The sequence below is a fragment of the Salarias fasciatus genome, chromosome 11 (genome assembly GCF_902148845.1).
Source record: "Salarias fasciatus chromosome 11, fSalaFa1.1, whole genome shotgun sequence".
Taxonomy (NCBI): Eukaryota; Metazoa; Chordata; class Actinopteri; order Blenniiformes; family Blenniidae; genus Salarias; species Salarias fasciatus.
In genome coordinates this window covers 7,497,803-7,519,698 of record NC_043755.1, presented here as the reverse complement: position 1 = coordinate 7,519,698, position 21,896 = coordinate 7,497,803, and the positions used below count along the sequence as shown (strand labels likewise).

Genomic DNA, 21,896 nt, shown 5'->3' with positions numbered 1-21,896 from the left:
ATATTGTCACGCACAGTCTGTATTTTACTCTGTAATTCCTACTCAGAACAATGGCAACAAAACAAAGACAACAAAAAGGAAAAAAAAAAATCAACAGGAAATAATTCTCTGGGAGTCTTTTAGTCGCTGTTTTAAATCACATACAGACACAGTATGTCCTCCAGCAAGGCTTCGTTTCACTAAAGGGATAGTTCGTTCCCAGGAAGAAAGCCAGCAGCCACCAGTTTGAAGGTGAAGTGAGAGAGGAGGAAAGAGACAAAAAGAGGCCTTCTGCTCGTCTGCATTTCTTCTCAGATTAATCCAAGCTGAAGTGTTTGTAAAGAGCTTTACGGATGATCTGCTCATAGTTGGTTTCATATCTGCAGGCTTCAATCTGAGCTGGAAAAAGAGTTTTCCACGATTATTCTCCACATGAAGGTCATCTCACTTCCTCTCGGCTGCGTTTGACTCCTCGCCTTTTTATTTATTTTTTTCCTGCTTCTGTCTCATCCGTCACGTTTTTGTCCTCAGATGAATTTCACCTTTGACCATAATATCTCTCTCAGCAGCAGCAGCAGCGTCCCGTGGCCCCCCCCGCCCGCTCCGCCCCCGCCCTGCCCCCGGACGCCCCCGGTCTCAGTCCTGGTCCCCCAGCAGGTCTGTGGTGTTGCTGCTCTGTGGAGGCGGGATGGGGCGGGGGGTGTGAGGCGGGGGGCTGTGATGCTGTCGTCTGGGGCTGGGCCCCCCTCCGCCCTCACTGTCTGTGTTGGAGGAGGACGGGGGCGGGGGCGGAGGTAGCCGGGGCAGGGGAGCGGACGAGGGGGGTATTCTCGTGGAGGCCGACGCTATGCTGCCGCCCGGCCTCAGGTTCTGGATCCTCCGACACTCCTGGCAGATCCTCACATGGGTGCAGCCCCGGGCGGGCAGCATCACGGGGGTGGGGGCGGGCGGAGGCGGGGTGGTGTTGGCTCCCAGCGGATCGTCCAGTATCCGCTGGGGCCCGGGGCCCAGATCGGGAGGCCCCGCCCCTCCCGCCCCGCCCCCGGCCCCGCCCGTCAGGGGGCCGGCTCCGCTGTACAGCTTGCCGTTGCTGAGCCGCATCTCCCGGACGAGGCGCAGCGGCCGCGGCGCTCCCAGGGCGATGCGGGTGGGGTGGCGCAGGGCCGCCGAGCTGCTCAGGGGCCGGCGGCGGCGCATCCGGGAGCTCTTCTTACAGGAGACGGCGTTTCTGAACTCTGTGATCATCTCCTGACAGACAGACACCTGGAAGAGGAGAAGGAAGGAGGGAGGAGAGAAGGAGAGACGGAAAAGGAAGGGAGAAGGGAAGAAGGCAGAGGTAGCAGGGGCGCCACAGACACGGAGTGGGCAGGCAGCAGAACAAGACAGTGGTGACGCAGTACATAGACAGGAGGGCAGAGGAGATACGGGGAGATTGGAAGGGAAAAGCAAAAAAAATAAATAAAATACAAAGAAAAAGAACGAGGCGGCAACAAGGCAGAAGAAACGGACACAGGAGGCATGGTTTAAAAAAAAAAAGGAGTTGCAGGAGAAGCGAGGTCACAGAAATCAACAAATGGAGAGGTGGTTTGAAAACAGAAATGAGGAGGAGATGGGAAGGATGTGGAAATGGATAGAGATGGGAGAATATCCAAGGAGCAGAGAGAGTTATTACAATCCAAACACAGAGAACACCAAAATGTTGTTTAGTTTATGGGCACTTCATTATGGCACTATGGACAAACAGGCAGGCCTGCAAACTCAGCTGCACGTTCACAAAAGCCATCAGTCACACTGCAACAATGCAAACCCTCACACACACACACACTAAGACACAACCATAAGTGTTTTTTTTTTTCCCATCATTCCAACAGCGCGTCTACTGTAATTTGCACACATGACGAACAAAATGCACCGACATGTCCACTACGAATAAACATTCCCATTGAAATTATGATTGAAAAGAATAAAGTCAAAAAAGTCATGTGCTCACATAAACAGAAACAGTACTCGTTTTTGGAGAACAGACACTGATGGCCGAACGACAGGAGGTGTGTGTTAGAGAGGGAGAGATAAGAGGGAGACGCACAGTGGAATGGGTGAGAGGAAATCCAACAATGGAAACGAAGAATACCAGCGTACATGTGAGGCATGTAAAAGAAGATACATCATGACATTTAATGCCAGGGAGAAAAGATCACGCTACTTCTTTATGCAAGCAAATATTGGCATTTTCTCAATATTGCTTATTCGTACTCTCATGTTTAGCTCACAAACACTTGCCGCCATACTGTTAACACACCGAACACTAAGAGAGCACAGTGACATCGAAACAGGCAGGGCATGCAATTAATTCTCCGTTTCTTCTCAAAGTTTTTGGAAACGACGGCGATTCAGAGCTGCACACGTCTCGTCTGGCATGCAGGTCACACGCTGAACTTCAAATGTTGTTGCACACACAAAACACAAATGGAGGTAAAAGCTGACAAAGAAATCTACTGACTGTGTCTCACACACACACGCACGCACGCACGCACACAAACACGCACAAAACAACATAATCAGAAGGGTTGGCGGGATGCCATGGGAACCTACTGGGGTGTGTCTGTGGGGTCGGCGAGGGCAGGTATGGGGGCATACCTCATCTGTCTCTGCCGAGCGGCGCGTCGACCACACAAACTCCATAATGGCCACAAACACGGCAATGATGAGGCCACAGATCAGCACCACAAAGATGCCCCCAATGTTCTCCATGCCCAGACCTGGGAGAGTGCCACAGGAGACACGGACATTATTGAATTGCACAAACAAACCAACACCGGTTCACTGGTGATAGGATGAACAGTGCAGTCTGAGGAAATTGTTTTATAAAGTCCTCTGTGGGGTTAAACAAATAGTTTTTGTTCTTTTTTTTTTTTTTTTTTTTTTTTTTGTTGCCTTGCACAGAGTTAGAGACCGACAGTCTTCCGGCATCACGAATCATAAATTTGAGATTTTAAAATCGGCATCACATAAAACACCCTCTGTCCTTGGACTCTCACTGCAGATAATTACTACGACAAAGTCCCGAGACGATTCATAAAAAGGAAAAAAAAAACCTGAATAACAGCAACGGAGAAGGGATCTGTCTTGCAGAACTGACTGATTATTGATATATGTTGTTGTCTGAAGAGTGAGCAAACATAGTAAAATTACAGGAGAGACAATCAAGATGACAAACAGCGAGATGAATTATAATCTCTTTAAAAATGTCACAAAATCGTGCTCCCCTGCCAGACGACCAGCGGAGGAAGAGGAAACAACAGGCACCAACCTGAGACAGGCTGATCATTGTGTTTATTATTATCCAACTCTAAAGTCCACTTATCAGGTAGAGGGTCAAAGCATTTCTCTCAAGAAATTAAATCTTTCTCTGAGGTGGTGCTCACGCTTGTCTTGTTTGGTTCAGCGAACAAAACCAATAATGCTATTGCTGTCCATCTGCGGAAGTATAAATGTTTTCATCTGCACCCCGGTTCACATCAAACGAACAAACAAAACGAAGGCCCGCTGGCAAACAGACGAAAGTGCACTTCAGTTACAGTTAAAATATGAATGCGGCGCCGACCGCAGAGCTGTAGGAGGACCAGACACAGGATATGACACACTTCACGAGTTCTGTATCCTCACGGTTTATCATAGTTGATGGGCATAGCCGAGAAATTCCTGCTGCTGTTTTGACTCCTTCATACATTTAATAGGCTGTGGGTGAGTTCTCGTACAAATCACACCTCCATAACCCAACAAGCATTTACATAAGTGCACAACATTTTTATTGATGTTACATCAGAAAATACACAAAACATCAGCTGTGGGACTTTCTTTTTCAAACTTCCTTTGGACTGATGTTAAAAATGTCAGTGTGAGCACAAACCAAACTGGATATATGTACATTTTTATTCTGTTTTTTAAAGTTTTGGTCTGAGCCAGGGTCCTGCAGCACTACAGTGAAGACTGTGTAACTCCCATTACTGCAGTCACTCCGAGGGTGTTTTCATACCGGTCACAGTATGGGATGGAGGACTGAACCATAGATCTTTAACTGGAAACGTCTATCTAGTTTCAGGACTGAATCCTTTACTGGTAAATCCACTCCCACAAAATATGACCTGTGTTTTCTCACATCTATTCTTATTCTCGCTTCGACTTCAGCATCAGACCTCAAATGACTTGGTTTAGGTTGTTCACAGGCCGACCTGTGTAACAATCTGCAGGGAGTTGACAGAGCGAATGGCCGTCACCACTCAGGGAGACGCCAACAGAAAAAAAAAAAAAAAATGCTGTCATGCTGCATTAGGCAAAATATGACGCTCAGTATTTTCAGAGCCTGAGTTGTGGCTTCACTTCTGACCGGTGTTTTTTCAAGCATGTCTCCTGCAAGTACCTCGGCTCTATGTAAGTGCAATATTAACTCGCCTGAGTGCTCTTTCAATTGAATTAAAAAATTCAAATGGCTTGGGATGAAGTGGCTGAGTGAGTAACAGAATTATGAGACACTGAAACGCATCTGACAGCAACAACATCAACACGGTCCCGTTTTTTTTACGGTCTCTGCCGGTCATACGGGCGCAGACTTTTAGCGCCGGTGCCCATTTACTACACACGTGTAAACAGACAAGTCTCCCCAATAAAATTCACATTACCCACCACCTGAGACAAAGAAAAGACATTTGTGGAAGTGGATTGTGCAAAGCACCCTTCACAAGGACATTAGGTTAGACATTAGCCATTAGCTGGACTGTAGCGGGGAGTGAGGAGACTATTACTGTGGACATTACAGAGGAGGAGGGAGGGGAGCGGCGCAGCTGCGGTCGACTCACCCTTGGCACGGTGGTCCTCCTCTTTGGGACATTGGCCTCCCTCCCACCACCTCCTTTTCAGTATCTCCAGCCGGTTATTCTCCTGCAGCTGGAGAATGGCCAGCGTGATCTCATCTCTGAACGGAGATCCTGGCAAATGACGGGAAAAGGCAGGATGAGAGCGGGCGGCGGGCAAGATGCGGCGCGAGAGCTCCGGCAAACAGAGGGGAAGATTTCAAAACATGAAGAGAGGAGAAGAGAAGGCAAAGTAGTGTAAGAAAAGAGAGAGAAAGGCTGTAGCAGCTTTGAAATGGCTACAAGTGAACTTGCGGAGAGTATAAAGAGAGGATTAGTGCGAGATAAACAGTGAGATTACAACCAGACAGAGACAATGGTACAGCGGCCGGTCAGGCAGCATACAAAGTAAGCTACCAAAAGGACACTCTAAAGCAGAGCGGCGTCAGGTCTGACGGGGCATTTAACAAGAAATTATACATGCATTTCATCAGTAACCATAGCGATACCTAATCTGAACGATAACCAAGAGACAGTGCTTATCAGAGAAGTCGTCACTGTGGAAAGTGTGGACAGCTGTTCGGAGGATTATCAAAGTAACGGGTGACGCCGCTTCTTAGAGGGGCTTAGTCAAAATCAAAGACAGTGAAACAAAGAATAATGCCAACATCTGAGGACTGGTATATCAGAGAAAAATCAAAATAAGAAAAAGGATTTGAAAATGAAAGTATTAAAAAAAAAAAGGGGGGGGGGGGCAGAACAGTCAACAGGAGTCAAACAAGACATTTCAAGGTTCGTTCAGCAACAGCTGCAAACTTCAATTATAAACTTCCAAGAAAAAAGAAATCTATTATCAGTTCTGCAAATCCTTCATGAACAATAACAAGTAGGCGCAGTATAGTGTTCTTTCCATCCATCCATCCACCAGGACAGCTAGATAGCAACCATTACAGCAATAAACAAACCTAATGTATTGTCTTACATTATGTTTTTGCTTAGCAGGTTTATATTTAAAACAACTGTTGGAGTTTAAAACAGCTGGATAGCAAACGTGTATCGCTTTCATGGATGGAAGTGTGGATGTGGATGGGTGTGTGTGCTGATGAGCTGGTTTGTCTCTGTTTTGAACCCTGTCAGCAGCAGTAAAGCAGAACCGCAGAAGGAGCACGTGTTGCTTATTTGTTGTTGTCATTTCGGTCCTGTAAACTGTGAAATTGGACCTTTCCAATTGGTAGCTATCTCAGTTCAAAGTAGCATAAACGCAACTTATTGCCAATTATTTCCTGGATGTCTCGAGAAAGTCGCTGCTCAGATAATATTACAAAATCTTTTTTTTTTAACCCTTTTTTTCTCACACTTTGCAAAAGTCATCTCTTTAGATTAAACCCAACAACCAGCGCTTCATATTCATCTATTCAGGGTTGTTATTGTGAACTATTCATGCAAACTGAATTATCTGTAAAATACCTGCATGAAAACATGTACGTGGGAAAATAATATTTTTAAAAAATGGATTTGTGGTTTCTTACAAGGCTCAATACGACATCCGGTCCTGCTTTGGCCGCAGCCGTCCTTTCTTTCACACTGCTGGTCAATAAGAGCGAGTGTAGCCATGACTGACTGCTTCATTAGTGCAGATCACTCTGATTTAGTGACATCTTCTCAATGCCTTGGAAAAGATTTGTGGACAAGCAATTATCTCCATGTTTGTTAATTCCAGTAGAAATAGGAACTAATGCCACTGATAAAAAATAAATCAACCACATACAAGACATTTTTCAGATCTAATCTGAGCGATCAGGCACAGTTACACGTGTCTGTTTAGCATAATTGATCTCGTGCAGGTGTTTTTGCCTCTCCCACTGTCAATTAATGAGTTTCCAGTCTTTTCCGGTGATTGTGTTTATATTCTCACATTTCAGATAGCTGGCTCAGCCTTCCTGCTCTCTGTCGGACATGCACAGCCACAACGGGCCTCCTCCTCAGAGGGGTCAGTGGGGCGATGGGTGACCCACTTCACTCTCGTCTGGAAACAGACCTGACTAATGATGCTGCTGTTTGTAGCTGAAGAAACCTAACCTGAAATTGAATATAGTCCTTTGACAGCAGAAATTAAGGATTTGGAATGTTTTCTTTCTTCTTTTTATTTTTTTCTAAAATAAATCCACTAAATACAATGGAAACAGTGTAACTATTGGTACATATCTAATGTGGATTTTATGTTGATTTAGCCACCTGCATCACAATTCTATTTCATAAATTCTGGCCCTCCTGTTCATTCATTCATTCATCCATTCATTCATTCATTCATTCTTAATAGATTGAACATTCCTTCTGTATTCACATTCAGGCTTCTTTGTGCTACTTAAATCAGTCATTGGATGTTGTTGTATAGTTTTCAATTACCACAGTGGTGCAGTGGTTTGCCTTCTCATCTCACAACCTGGTGTCCTTGGTTCGATTCCCAGCTGGACTGCCTATCTGCATTTGCATGATCTTCTCTTGCATGTGAGGCTTTTTCCCAGGTCCTCCGGTTTCCTCCGGTTTCCTCCGGTTTCCTCCAGAGACATTACTAGAAGTTGTGACTCTGAATGTGTGATGGATGTGATCGGTCTGCGTTGTACACTGTCGTTACCCATAATGCACTGGGATAAGCTTCAACCCTCTGAAACCCTGAAAAAGTTCATTCTTATTTTAAAAGTATTTTTTTTTTGCTGCTCTGGTTATGAAAGCTGATTCGGTCTGTTACTTGGCGCAGTGTTTTCCAGACTGTATTTGCCATTTTATTTATCACTTTTTTTTATTAACATGACTGCTGAATTAAACGTAATTGCCCCCGGGGATGAATAACGCTATGAAATCTTGAATGCATTTTTTTTACAAGTGCATTATGAAAAGATCAAATTGCTGCTGTTAAAGCGCAGGATTTCGTTTAGTCGATGTTCAAGGTGTGATGTCTGTTTTAACGCACTCTTTCACCTCAGTGGATCTCGACGTGCCGACCAAGTTCTCAACGAACGGCTGTGAGATAATTAAAAATGAAGGTAATCAAAAGGACGACGACTACTGTGTTACGGACAATGTTCAAATGTTTCTCTTATCTGTTTTTTTTTTTTTTTTTTTCACTCATGAAATAGTGAATTGTAATAAAATGAATATCTTTGTCCCTTCAAAAGGCACCCAAATTAAATATTATAATCAAACAAAGTCACTCTGTGATTGAGACACTCGCAATTCAAACACAGAAATGAACTGAGTCAGTGAGCTGCTTCATGGAAAAAAAAAAAAAGTGTACTTTTATCAGAAAGCATGTTATCGCTCCATGAGGGGATGTAACTGCTTCTTCATTTATTCATAATTTTCTGTCTTGTCTCGCCTTTTCTTTGATTGCTGCATTGTATTTTACTTTGAGTCACTTGGAGGCACCGTTTTGAAAGGTGCTCTTCACATCATTTTATCGTTATTGATATGAACACATGGGCCCGGTGGCGGAGAGTCAGAAGTAGTGCGGCTGTATCCGATCAGCGGAAACACCTCAACAGACTGGTAACCACTTTACTGTGATGTGTTTAAGGCTTCACTGAGATAGATCTTCCTCTCTGTGGATCGTTCTTTCATTGAGCGGCCGACTAAATGTGTTCCTTCCTTTAAGAGAAACATACATAATTGATAAACTTCTTGTCTTGATTACCAGAACATCTTGTTCTGTTAGTTTCTCTCGGACAGAGTCCACAATGTTTACAACGGGACAAAGAAAAAGGTGAGTGTGGCTTTTTTTACTGGGATCACAATGGCCTGCTGGTCATTTTACAGCTGATTTGAAGACTTTATTGATAAACCGAGGCTCTAATCAAAGACACGACAGCTGCGTTTATGACCTGTAGCATCCTGATAAGGCCAAATGTTTCCTCAAGGCTTGTCACTAAACGCAAAAGACATGTGGAGATCAAGGGTTTGCAAAGGCTCTGAAGCTTGAGAAAATCACTTAATTACTATTGATGTTCGCGCCTCCTTCTTCAGTGTTTTCACAGGACAAAGACTCTAATTTTCATAATTTTTTCAGGTTGAAATTTGTTTCAAATGTTAATCTGGTTACATATTTTAAATACTTCACTGATTGGAAAGCACAGCGGAGAATTAAAAAAGCTATTATATAATAACTCGGACATAAATGGAATCATCAAATGAGATAACATGGGAAATCTCCTTTGTCAGTCGATGCAGTAATGATTTCAGTTGTTGTGATTGCTGCCGGACGAGTGAAGCATGTTGATGCCACAAAGAAAAGAAATCGAAGTTAAAGCTATAAACTAATGGATGTTAGATTGCAGCTATCACAAGGTTATTTCCTCAAAGCAAATTCCTAAATTTAAAATGTCTGACATTACTACAATATGATTGTGTGGATAATTACAGTATTGAACAATCAATCGCTACATGAAATTAGCGAGTTCTACTTTTTAAAAGTGCTCTTTTGCCATTTAATTAATTCAATTTGGTTCAATTTTAATTACATTCCATGCAAAATCTTTAGGCTGGTTTGGATATGTGCAAAATTTGCAGGAGAGATATCCGCATTTGTTGTGACCATTCTGCCTTCAAACAAGGATCAGTTCTTCTCGGCACACTGAAAGCAGCTTTAGAAGGAACCGTCTTGGAGATCGAAGCAGAGATGTGCTGTGGAGTCTGGTTCAGATCCAGTTCAGAGATCAGGGCTCTGTGGGGGCCACACCGGGGCCACGCTGCCACTTCCAGGACTCCTTGTTGTGCTTTCTGCTGAAGGCAGTTTCCAATAAAGGCTGACTGAATGTGTGAGGCTGTTTTCCTCTGCTGCAGAACACTTCTGGAGCCAGTCGGATGATGTCCTGGTTGTATTGCATGATGGATAAGTAGAATAATACCACACCAGCCTGAAACCTTCGCACTAATACTACAACGCCGTTAACAAGTCATCTCATTCAAATAATCAAGAAAGGTAAACAATAAAGACAAGAAAAACTCCTCTTCAACAGGAATAACCTTCCAGCAGAAGTGGAGGAGATTTACCGAGATCGACAAACACAGCAAGCAGCGATACATAGAGGAGACGTCATTACCCAGAGGCATGCCGATGCCGTAGCCCTTGGTGTCCAGCAGGCCTCCGATCTGCGTCAGGTTGCAGTTGAGGCCGCGGTGGTACTCGTTCATGGTGCTCTCCATCAGGAAGGCGTACTTGGAGTTGAGCACACGGGCAATGCCCTCCTCCGTGCTTTTCACAAACACGCTGGGCTGCTTGGAGTTCATGTAGTTCCACATGCGCTGGTAGGTCTGATAGCGGGAGTTCTGCGGAGAAGCGAGAAACACCAGACAGTCGTGGATTCAGCAAAGGCGAGCGCTCCGTACGAGCTTCCCCCGACACGCGCGCTCGTCTGCCTTTGAAGGGGGAGCGAAAATAGGAAAAGGGGGGAAAATGAAACAGATGCATCCGAGATAAGCAAGGAAGAGAGCAGAACACCGAGCAGAGGATCTGGTGTCAACAATGACAAGCAGAGTAAAACATCAATAGGAGACATACAGAAAAAGCAGCGAGGAGAGTAGAATGGGGGGTGAAGCAAGGTGAGCCGAGGTAACAGATTATTTGCTCGTGGCGTAGCTGATGCATCATCCTTTCTAACAGAAGGAGGCAAATCAACACAGAGACGGAGGCTGAGCACTTAACAAAATATGGCAAGCCTGAAAACAGGATTAAGCGTTTAATGTACACAATTATATGTCACACGTCTGGTTAAGAGTGTAAAAGGAGAAAGGTAAGGCGTAGAGGAGGAGGCATCTGTGTTATAATGATTGTATGTTGTGTGTGTGTGTGTGTGTGTGTGTGGATTGAGCACTGAGTGGGGTAATGTACTGTAGCAATGAAAGTGGCTTATGTCGGCAAACACAGGCCGCTCTCCCTCACATCCCGAGCAACGCGGACAAACGCCGGAGAATGAAAAGCGCACGCTCGCGAGCTGGCGTGGTGCCATCTCCAGCGCACGCACACAAACAAACAAATCCATCCTTCAAAACAGTCACCTACACACGCCCCCGTGCTATAGCACACCTGCAAAACAAAGACAAAAGAAACGCACGTGCACACTTTGACAAACACACATGCCGGAAGCGTCCTCGCAGGCAAACACAGGCAGGCAGCCACTTATCACAAACACATAAAGAAAACTCAGAGATATAGTGGAAAGTATAAGGATAATAATTCACTCCATTCATAGCAGCCAAGGCAAAATCACCGCAGTAAATCTAAACAAAACAAGCGCGTCGCGATTTCCCCGTAACATGATAAAAGCGATAAAAGATATCAGTGAATCAAACAGGTAACACGGTACAATTCATACATTAGTGTATATCTATGTAACCCATAAATCATCGGCGCTTTATCCCTGAAAATATGATATCCACAGAGGTCATTTTCCAACAGCTGAACTAAACTGCAGGGAAGGGAACTAAATGGTGACTTTATCTATCTGGCAACATTCTGCAACTCCATAAAGAGGCCAGAAAAAACACTGAACTGCTGTTTTGAAGAAGGTTTCTCACACTTTACTGTAGATGCTTAAAGTTGTTTATGTCATTATGATGCATTTTTACTATTGTGCAATGGTTAGCTTCGTATGAACTATTATCCCTCCTCACACACGCACACAAAACACCTGCATAATGCCACGCCGTGCTCACATATCACGCTTTGAAAAACACCTGTTATTGTGGTCTTTTGATGTGTAATCAAGCATGCATTAGAGGTATGTTGTCATTGTCTCCTTCTTGGGTGTTTTCTGTAATTATTCTGTAATTCGGTTTCTAGGCGGCTCTGTGAAAACGTTATTAGAGGGAGGTTTCAAAACCCTCTCCCTGCATTGTACCATATAGGCATTATTTTACTATAATTTAACACGATTTGCACATCGAACTCTCATAGTTTATTTTATATTCCTCGTGCAGCTCATGTGACAGGCTGTACCATGAAGAAGGTCATGGTGCTCCCTCCGTGAATGGTCCCGTACTCGATGTTGGTCTGGTCAGCCAAGTCGTCCGGGGACTCGATGGGGACCTCCATCCTCTGAACGGTCAGAAAGGCCGCCAGGTTGGCCGTGTAGGAGGAAATGATGATCAAGGTGAATGCCCACCTGTCCGCGGGAAACAGGGGAGAGAGACGGATGAGGACGTCTGTCATCCATCTTGTTCTATACACACTTTATCCAAAGTGGAGTCGCAGGTAGCTGGAGCCCGTCCCAGTCAGTCCATCACTGGGCCAACACTAAAGGACATGCAGTCACACACATACACACAAACATACACACACACACACCAACGAGCAATGCAAGCACACCGATTAATCCAATGTAGCACTTTAAGTTCATCAAATCCAAATTAAAAGTCAAATTCATACATGAAGCAGAAATGTTCAATTATTTTTACATTGATATCAACAGAGGTACACAGGTTTATGGAATATCACAGAATATCTTAGTATTATGTCTAGACACTGTTTTACTTCGTTTATTTTGATGGCAGAAAACATGCCATGATATTAATAAAACACACAGTTCAACAAGTTCAGGTTGTTTAAGCCAAAGCTCTGACAAGTTCACTTCTGAAAACTGGTTGAATTGATCCAAACGCCACAGCGGGGTTAAACAGAGAATCATAGAGAGAGAAAAAAACAATCCATATATCTGTAGAATAAGGAGAAGAAGAACATCACAGCAAAGCTTCTCAACTCCCAAATGAAGTGAATATAGAGAAATACTGTTTTCACTGATTCACACCCAGGATGAACTGTTGAACTGACGGACCATTATATTCTTGTACATCTAAAAACTTTATGCAAAAACAGCCTCATGTGCTTAACGATGCCTAATAATATCCCTCATCTTATTCCACTCTGTAATTTGCTGTTCCTGTCTCCCTCTCCGCTTTATCTCCTTGGCTCTCAGCAATAATTATTTCTTTCTCAGCATGTGTCTCTTTCAGAGTCACTCTTGCCACGGGAGTGTGATCAGGCTAGTATTTCTGTGAGCTTAGCATTTTCTCTTTGTTTGCATAAAATGTTGCTGCTCAGGGACTGAAAGTTGTGCGCTACAATTCAGCTACATGCCTGAAATTTAAAATGTAAATGTCATTATCTTACAGAGCAGATTGTGCAGAAAAAAAAAAGAAGAAGAAGAAGAAGCCTGGAGAAAAATGCAAGTAATTGTAATAAAAAAAAAGTAACCAAAATGCACCTTTTAAAAGAAGAGAAACACTAACTCTGGTTCATCATATCAGTTTAGGACATATTGTCAAAATGGCTCTGCAGCTAATATATTCAAATCTTGTTTTGAGTTGCATTTATATGGTTTGGACTTCTGGTGTCTCCAGTCATAAATGTTATTTATTGCCTCTTCATTTTTAACTACTGTCATCAATTAGGCTATCATTTCAATGTAATTCAATGTGTTTTTATTTAATTACTATTTTATTGCTTTTTGTATTGTTGTCCCATCTCCACCATTTCTATTCAGCAGCACTGCTTCTGTCCATTTTTTAAAAACTTACTTACAATACGAAGCACACGCAGAGGTGTTTAAATCATGTGTGACAGTTTAAAAAAAAAAAAAAGAAAGATCCCTCCAGAAACCAGAAATGTGTTGAGAGAAGTGGCTGCCAGGTCCGCTCCCTGCTTGCAGATTCATGTCTCAAACTCATATTTCAGACGCAAACTGTGAAAGTTTCTCCTTCAGCAGATAAAGGCAGAACCGGCCTTCTGGTGTCACGCTGCACAGACGTCTCTCCGCACAGCGAAGGTCAAACATCAAAGTGAAGTAACAACAGACTCAAGGAAGCTTTTAAACTGGCTGGCATAATGTCACAATGCAAGTGTGTGTTTGTGCAGCCTTGTGAGTGTGTGTGTGTGTGTGTGTGTGATGTTTGCCTTCATTTACTTAGGTAGAAGGTGCCAGGTGTTATTATATAATTGTAAAATTGATTTTCAAGGGGATGTTGGGATCAACAGACGATGATTTTCTTAAGTCAGCTACTTTTCGGATTTTCTCCTTTAAATACGAGCTCGGAGGTTATATTAACCTGAATCATCACATCTGTCACAGTTTTAGTTTTGCACATGAGCTTATTTTATATTTTTGCCTGTATTATCTGTACGCTATGCTCAGTTGTGTGTTTTCAAAACACGATTAGCTTTGCTGTCCACGTATTCCCTTTTTACCGGGCCTGCAGTGAAGAGCAGACATCACTGCCCACGGCTTTCTTGTGTGTTGGCTCGGCTCGCCGCTTGGCGTGGCACGTCCACTTGTTGGAGCTGATTGGGTTTGGCCTGAAGTGGGGAGACATGACAGATGCCAAGATGGCAGTGGCCGGTGCAAAGCGGACTTCCACTGCCTTTATTTTCCACCTCTTGAAAAGGGCTTGTTTGTGTTTGGAGTTTTGAGTTGGCGTCGTTTATAGTAGTTTTTTGGTTATTTAATCATTTGGTTATGAATAAATTCAGCAGCAAATATAAGACGTAGCACATGCGGACGCCACTTACCAAACCCCGCTGACACATCTGGTGGACAAGGCTCTTGGCATGATCTCCGATCCCTGCTGCATGAAGCCTCCGACAGGGAACCACAAGCTGTTTCCCAGGGTGTACTGGTTCTCCAGCATGTCCCTGCGCTCTCGCAGACAGGGGTGAGGGTTGTACCACTCGTAAGGGCTCAACCTGGTGGGAAAACACAGGTGCGGCAAGGCGACCTTAAGGACACACACTCCAACGTGGTAATCTACTTCTGTCAAATCACTCCAGTCATTAGCAATCATTCATTTGACCCCTGTCAAACTGTCTGCCGGAGGTTGTATAAGGTAAAAAATTTCAATACGAGACAGGAGACTCGTGTTCAACAAGATAAATGGCGACAGCGCGCAGATGTGAGCTGGAGACAATCAGTGTGCGTGTGATGTAATGTACTGACCTTGCAGCAAGGAAGAGCACGCAGCTGACTGCCAGGTAGGCGAGCAACATAAAGAGCCAGACAGCCGGCGAGAAGGGGTCCAGGAAGGAGAAGTAGCCCGGCTTCCGACCCTGGTACCGAGAAACAAGCGAAAAGGAGAGATGGAAAATAAACAAAGGTGGACAGTGACTGATGGGCGGACAGAAAGGTTCAAAAAAAGGTGTCAAGGCTCCGGTTGTCAGCGGATGTCCCCTCTGCACCACAGGAGGGCAGTGTCCTTCACCGCACTTTGATACCACGTCTGCAGTGCTCTGATACGCTAATGCTACAATCCATAACTGCTCCCTTTCACAATGCCTATTGCTGGAGCTCACTTGGCTCGGACTCCGAGCCTCATTAGCAATGTAAAGCTGCCACTGTTACCCAGTTACAGAGCGCTGACTTATCGAGCAATAGAAATTACACCTATAGGTTTCAGTGTGGACTTAGTGAATGCAGCACAATCGCGGCTTCAAAGAACGACCTTTATGCCTCGTCTTAGCACACGTGGGCTGTCATCTTCTGTGTGACCCTCTCGGCTTTAAAACAGTGCAAGCAAAAGAAATTAAATCCAGTACAAGATCTGTGCGGAGTATCACCCAGCGGGCGCCCTTCAGCCCGCGATAACACCCTCACCAGTTGAACTCTGTACAAGATGCTGATCCCCAGGGTCATGAACGGCTTAGAGAAGTCGATAACTTTCTCTCTTTCTGATGTAATGGTGAAGCCCGCCACGGCCAGATCTGCTTTCTAGAGGATTGACAAAGAAAGATAGGTGGAAGGATAGTAGCGGGGGCGAGAGAAACAGACAGATGTAGCAAAGGAGAGAGGAAACGACAGGTGGTCAGATCGCTGCGCAAAAATAGAAAAGACCTCTGATGCTGCTCACAGTTTTTTTTTTTTTTTTTTTTGATTTCCCAGATGAAAGATGAAAAGTTTGACTCTGTACTTGAAAACACATTTGCAAAAACATACAAACGGGCACTCTGTCTCAAGCACATTAGCAAGCGTCCAAATGAGGCTAATTGCGAGTAAGCGCTGGCTGGTTGGTCTTTCCACCTGCATAAAACCTTGCAGGTCTCTGGTCGCTCTGCCTCCTCTCCATCTATTCCATTAAAAGCTAATTGATGAACATGGGCCGCTAATTAGAGCTGAGTGATCAGGCTGTGGGGAGGGCAGGAAGGGAGAGGAAGCGTGGAGAGCTGGGGGAGCACCAACGTGGCAGCCCCCCACACAGGGACCACAGTCTGGTAATTGAAGTATACCTTATGGTAATTAAGCAGAGAGGGGCTCTCATTAGCCTGCTTCAACCAGAGTGTCTGTCAGAAGCGCACTAGGCCCGGACCGACAGAGGGAGAAAGGAGGGAACGGGCTGGCATGGAGGCAGGTGACTGTGAGGAGAAATGGCACAGAACATTTTAGGCAATGCTACCAATTCTCTTTTGGGGAATTATCAAGTCAGCTTTTGTCCTAGATAAGAGTCTTACTCCCCTCTGAGGGCAATTTGAGACACGGGAAGTTAGAGCAGAGTTGTGTTTTGGGGCTAAGAAACACTGGTTAAAACATTTGTGCAAGTTTCTGTGTTGAGAGAGAGAGACAGAAAAGCAGAGAGACAGACGGAAAGGCAGAGAGACAGAGAGGGAGTGTGTGTGTGTGAGAGAGAGAATAACGAATAAAGTGTGGGGAATTGGGTAGAGGATGAGTACTTACCCTGTTGATTAACTCTCCAACCATGCCAGTCCAAGAGCCATTGGGCTCTGGAGCCCCGTACAGTCCATCATCCACCAGTTTAATCTTGAACGAGAATTTCAAGATGTCTGCCAGCTCCCTCAGCATGTCGACGCAGAAGCCCTCATACTGGTCGTTGCCCTGGAAGTCCTGGTAGTTGTCTTTGCGCATCACATACGGGTTCTCCTGAACACACGGAAGACACGGAAAAACAGTCTAAAACTAGAAATATGCCAACTGAGCCGAGATTTTACTGACTAAAAGACAGATGTGGGACGCCGGAGCCAATCTCGGCTGCTGGGCGAAAGCAGGACACACCTTGAGTCCCTCCGGTCCCTCACAGGTCAAACACAGACAGACAAACAACCACGTTCTCTCGTCTCAGGCCCTTTGATTCCCCCTCCTCCTGTCCGATTGCTGTTCCCCACCCTGATGTTGTTCGCATGTTCCCGATCATGAGATGCCAGTAATCGGGCCGTCTGTCTGTGTTCTGTTAGTCGGTTCGTTACATCAATCAGGTCTACGTCTCCAGTCGTGTCCGTGTCCTTTCTCCCGTGAGTCGGGAGTTTCGTGCCCAGTGTGCTCCTTGGAAGGAGTGCTGCTTCGTGTGTGAGAGCTGTGGCAGGCGTCCCGGCTCCCCCTCTGGCCGTGTGGAGAGCGGCAGCAGGTGTCTCCGCTCTCCTTCAGCGCTCCCGGCTGGGGGCTCACAGCGCTGCTTCGGCAGCGTTCCTGTCGGCGTGTGCGGCCGCCGCAGTCCTGGAGGTGGCCGCATCTTCGGCCCTTACTTCCCGAGTCCTTGGCGGAATCCACCCCGAGCTTGGTTTGGACCGTCATCCTTCCGTTGGATTTCATTGGATGCTTTCTTTTGGGGATTTTTGGGACTTTCTGTTTTTGGGGTAGTGTTTGGACAGTAAATACAAGTTTCTTTTGGAACTCCGACTGTGCCTGGCTTTTTGGGTCCACCTCCCTTTACCCTCCACCCTCCACCGTGACACACTACCCATAAAATTAAACATTTCAAGCCATTTTCATTTCCAGAAATTAAAAAAAAAAGTACTATATATCAAACTATTGAAATATGTCAAGACAGGACACGTTTTTCCTTTTTTCTTTTCTAACTAAAGGCCAGTAGTAAGCACACCACGTGTAATGTCACAGAGGAATTACACCCACACGCAGAGTGGAGATAACTGGGTACACTACCCTCCATGTGTTCACACCTCGCTCAGTCGAGCAGACATCACACTGCTTTCCCTGTGCTGCATTATTACAACTCAGCAAGCTGTCCAGCACGCATCCAGCACAAACATCAAACACCACAAAAGCAATGAGACAATGTGTGAGAGCAGGATCTCAATCAACGACTACAGAAGGGTTAAAAACAGCAATGGCATCCGAACGCCAACCTCTACAACCTGATGTGCATCATTTAGGCTGGAATCACTCCTGCTGGCACGCTTTAAAACCGTTACATGAAAGACACCAGTTCATACCCAACAAACACAAGTTCAGCGCATTGTAGCTGAGTCTCTGCAGTCCTGTGAATCAGAAAATGCATCATAAATTCAGTCTGTACTTTACCGCCTGCTCTCCATTGACGTTTCACTGTTTGTGTGGCAAATAAACTCTTCTTTGCTTCAATATCTTAACGTATTCATTTCACTCGCGCAACACCTCGAAATATTACTGATGTTTGATTTCCCAACATAAGAGATATCAAAAAAGAAAACACAGTAAAGACGTTCGTGTTAGCCAGATTATTTTCCTTTTTAATGCCTCCATATTTGTAAGCAACATGTGTGGGAAGAGCAGTCAAAGGTATTTATCCAGGTTCCAACAATTTTCCCTGTCAGTGCAATAGAGATTTTCTCCACTGCACAAGAGACTGACCTTTGTGTTGTTTTGTTCAGTGGATTGAATAATTTGGGATATTAGCAAACAGGATCCTCCAGAAGGAGTAGACGCTGTCAGTCAGCACAGCTGAACACGACTACGCTCAACCTTTATCGGTCAACGTGGCTGTGCTGGCTGCTGTCATGAGGAGCAAAGAGTAGCAAATCCAACCAGATCCAGCAAGTGTCGACTGGGGTTATTTCAGCCTCTCCACTTCCACATGTGAACTCTGTGGGGCTGAGCGTTGTCGTCTTCCAGGATATCGTCTGGTCCCAGGCTGCGGAGATGTGGGACTGCAGACACTCGTCTATCACCATGACTCTGCATTGAGAGGTGCAAATGAGGCACCTGACTATCAGCACCTGGAGGCACCAGACGCTCCAAACAAGATCCAGTGGCGCCAGCAAAGACAAAACGTTGGGAATGGTCCGATACATAAACTGAGCTCTGCTGTACGCTTTCTCATAACACAGCAGAGAATGAAGCTTTGTTACAACTGAGAAAGAATCTGTCAAACAACAATCCTGAGCAGCATGGTGGAGCAGTGATCAGCACTGATTCAAAGAAGGTTCCTGGTTTGAACCTGCTGACTGAGGAGCCTTTGTTTTGTGGAGCTTTTACTGTTCTGCCTAAGCTTCTGAGATAAGCTTTTCTCAACAATCCAATGCTTGTTAAGTAAACCACTGACTCCAAATTGGCCATAAAGATGAGCAAGTGTGTGTATTCGTGGTTCTGGGGCTCCATGTATCAAGTGCGACGTATTGGTGGCCCAGAATACACGGAATCAGTTGAGAGGCTTCAGGTTTCAGTGGACCTCACTCAAATACAATGAATATAATAAATGAATGGAAGAAGACATATTAGATTGACCGTAGATATTTGCTATATTAGACTATTTTAAACAGTACTCCTTTTCTCGACTTATCTCTACTCTTTTTCCATCTTTTAATTTCCTCAGTCTATTCTATCTAATTTGTAATTACGCACTATGACAAGGTGAGAAACTCTCTCGGTTAAGTGGCTCCTTGTGTGTTCAAGATGATCATCGAGAACACTTGCTTCTGATTATTTATGTGACGTAAATAGAAAAGCAAATTATGCGAACTTTACATTTTCTAACATTTTCCCTCTCAGTTCTGTTTCTCTCAGGGTCTGGTATTTGCATGATATATCTTTTTGATTTCCTCCAGACTATCATTTTTATGCATCGCTAAACAACATTATAAGCAGGTTTGGTTTTGGTAATAGGACATGACACTTTCTTTAAGCACACATGACAAACGTCTGGGGTTATTCCAACATTTTTACGTCTGTCAAAACGAAAAAAAGCAAGACAGGTCGGAGAGCTTGAGAGCTGGAAGCACTGACACTGAATTAAAGACGAACAAAATGACAATACGTATCATGGGAATGGAGGAGCTTTCTTAAAATTCAACCAATACGACTGACTAAAAGCCAGGATATCTGGGCCTCAATAGAATCAATTAGACCAAATTAGATCTGTCTCTTGTGAACACCCTGCAGTTATAGAGGTCCGGTATTAAATTGCTTTAAAAGATAATTTGGACGGAGAAAGGCAGCTGCAGATACAGGTGAGAGAGAGAAAAACAGACAGATCCAGTCTGGAAGGCTGAAACAAATCGACCTAAATGGACCGAGTAACTTGAGCTGTGAGTTTCGTCTAGTAAACAAATAAATCAACATGAAAATTAATCATAAAGAAAGAATTGCACATCCAGAATCCTCCAACACATGAAGTAAAGCTAGTCAACATACACTGTGAGAGAAAGCAGCCAAAAATCCTGGAATCTCATATTCAGAGTTTTCTGGTTGCTGATTTTTAAACATTTATGTTATCCTATCATGATTTGTTTGTTTTCCTTTAATCTGAGTTTCCAATCCAAACACACACTAAGATTCTTTTCTTGCAATGCACCTCACACAAAATCTGTTCGGAACAATTTGAAATCTCCCCCCAATAGTGCACTAAAGATTCACATTTCTTGAAAAATGGAGGCAATGTTTTCTATGTCAGGTGATCCTGGGCCAGATTTACCACTCCTGCGTGCAGATCTTGGCCCACAGGCCACATGTTTGAAACATTATTGAAACATTTCACAGTTTAATTAAATAAAGAAGCCCACGCCTGCAAAATGATATTGTAGTTGTACTTAATATATTTTTGCATCAATAACAACTTAAGACCGACCTCGACTGACAGAACATAAACCGTCTAAAAGGCTCCAAGTCTGCGGAATATTATAAAGTTTGTGAGTTTATTTCTTTACATGGTGTGTGCAATGAGGATTTCATAAAAATGGGTATGTTAGTGAGTCAGACATAATACGCTGCAATGACATATATCATCTCGCTGTGGTCGTGATGTCTTCAGAAGGAAAACTAATGAAGCCAAACAAGAACTGCTGTAGAAGCATTGCAGTGATAGAGTGGTAAAGAATTCTGCCCACTTCAAAATATTCCACTGCATTTCTACAGTGGCTGCACCTCGTAGCATCAGTGAGATCTACCAACCCGTCTCACTTCACAACACGAGACCATCATCTCAGACTGCCAAGTTCACTTGGTTTATCACCGCCTTAATCAGCACTAACCTGCGTGACAGTCATATCAAGTCATGTCATACATGTTTAAAGGCCGAGAGGCTCAGAATCAAGGATTCCTTTGCCTTGGGGGCTGCAGAAAGGCTGGCCCCTGAGTCCCTCCTGAATCTATGACCTGGATTTAGAGAAGGATGTTTTTCATCTCACTATCAACAGCGCTCATTGACACCTTTCAGAGCAGAAAGAAACCGCTGCTGCCTCCGGGTTGGTTGTCAGTTAGTTCTTCCTGACAACCTTCATAGAAACGATTTGATTTTCCTTTTAACTCGTAATAGCAGCAATTGTCGGAAACCATATCCTGTCTACTTGAGCGACAAAGGAGAGGGAGAAGAACATACTCTCCAACAACAATGGCCGCCTACACTGGTTCTTTATAACCGCAGCTCCTCTATCATTTTCAGATTCAAATATGACTGATCAAAACTGTTCCTGCTGCTCAGTGTCGATCTTCGGGCTCCAATTTCCACTCGGTTTTCCTGGACTGTGGAGGTGACCAAACCAAGATTATAATCATTAACCAAAACACACAGCGGATTGCAGCGCATCACCTGACGTGGCGTGCATGTGGCGAAACATGTGGCGCACGTCTCAACAGTGAAAACGACAAATGTTAAAGGAGACATTGTTAGTGTGTGGTTACCTCATAAAAACTTCATATAAATCGTTGTTTCTCTTCATTCATGCATATTTGAGTGATCTATATAAATGTTAATTCCAAGCTTCAAGTACAAATCATGAAGAACCAAATATGTGTGCGGAGCATCGCAGCGTAGACTTTCATGCACTAGATCTACAAGAACAAATTCAAGCAAGGTAGAGAAAATAAA

General features: G+C 44.3%; 1 protein-coding gene across 6 annotated transcripts in view; it reads right to left on the bottom strand.

Moving 5' to 3' along the window:
* Positions 1-21,896, bottom strand: part of grik5 (glutamate receptor, ionotropic, kainate 5) — a 112,704-nt gene that overhangs the window by 11,825 nt on the left and 78,983 nt on the right. Inside the window, exons 12-21 of one of the 6 annotated variants that reach the window (XM_030103304.1) lie at positions 16,538-16,741; positions 15,464-15,577; positions 14,810-14,919; positions 14,386-14,559; positions 11,821-11,986; positions 9,926-10,151; positions 4,836-4,964; positions 2,572-2,738; positions 1,970-2,006; positions 1,108-1,242 (exon numbers count right to left, since the gene is read on the bottom strand). In XM_030103304.1, coding sequence (XP_029959164.1) covers positions 1,190-1,242; positions 1,970-2,006; positions 2,572-2,738; positions 4,836-4,964; positions 9,926-10,151; positions 11,821-11,986; positions 14,386-14,559; positions 14,810-14,919; positions 15,464-15,577; positions 16,538-16,741 — 1,380 coding nt within the window. In that variant the 3' untranslated portion in view covers positions 1,108-1,189. Of the gene's footprint in view, positions 1-602; positions 1,243-1,267; positions 2,007-2,571; positions 2,739-4,835; positions 4,965-9,925; positions 10,152-11,820; positions 11,987-14,385; positions 14,560-14,809; positions 14,920-15,463; positions 15,578-16,537; positions 16,742-21,896 lie in introns of those variants that run through there. The other 5 variants (XM_030103302.1, XM_030103298.1, XM_030103300.1 and 2 more) reach the window with 5 other exon arrangements.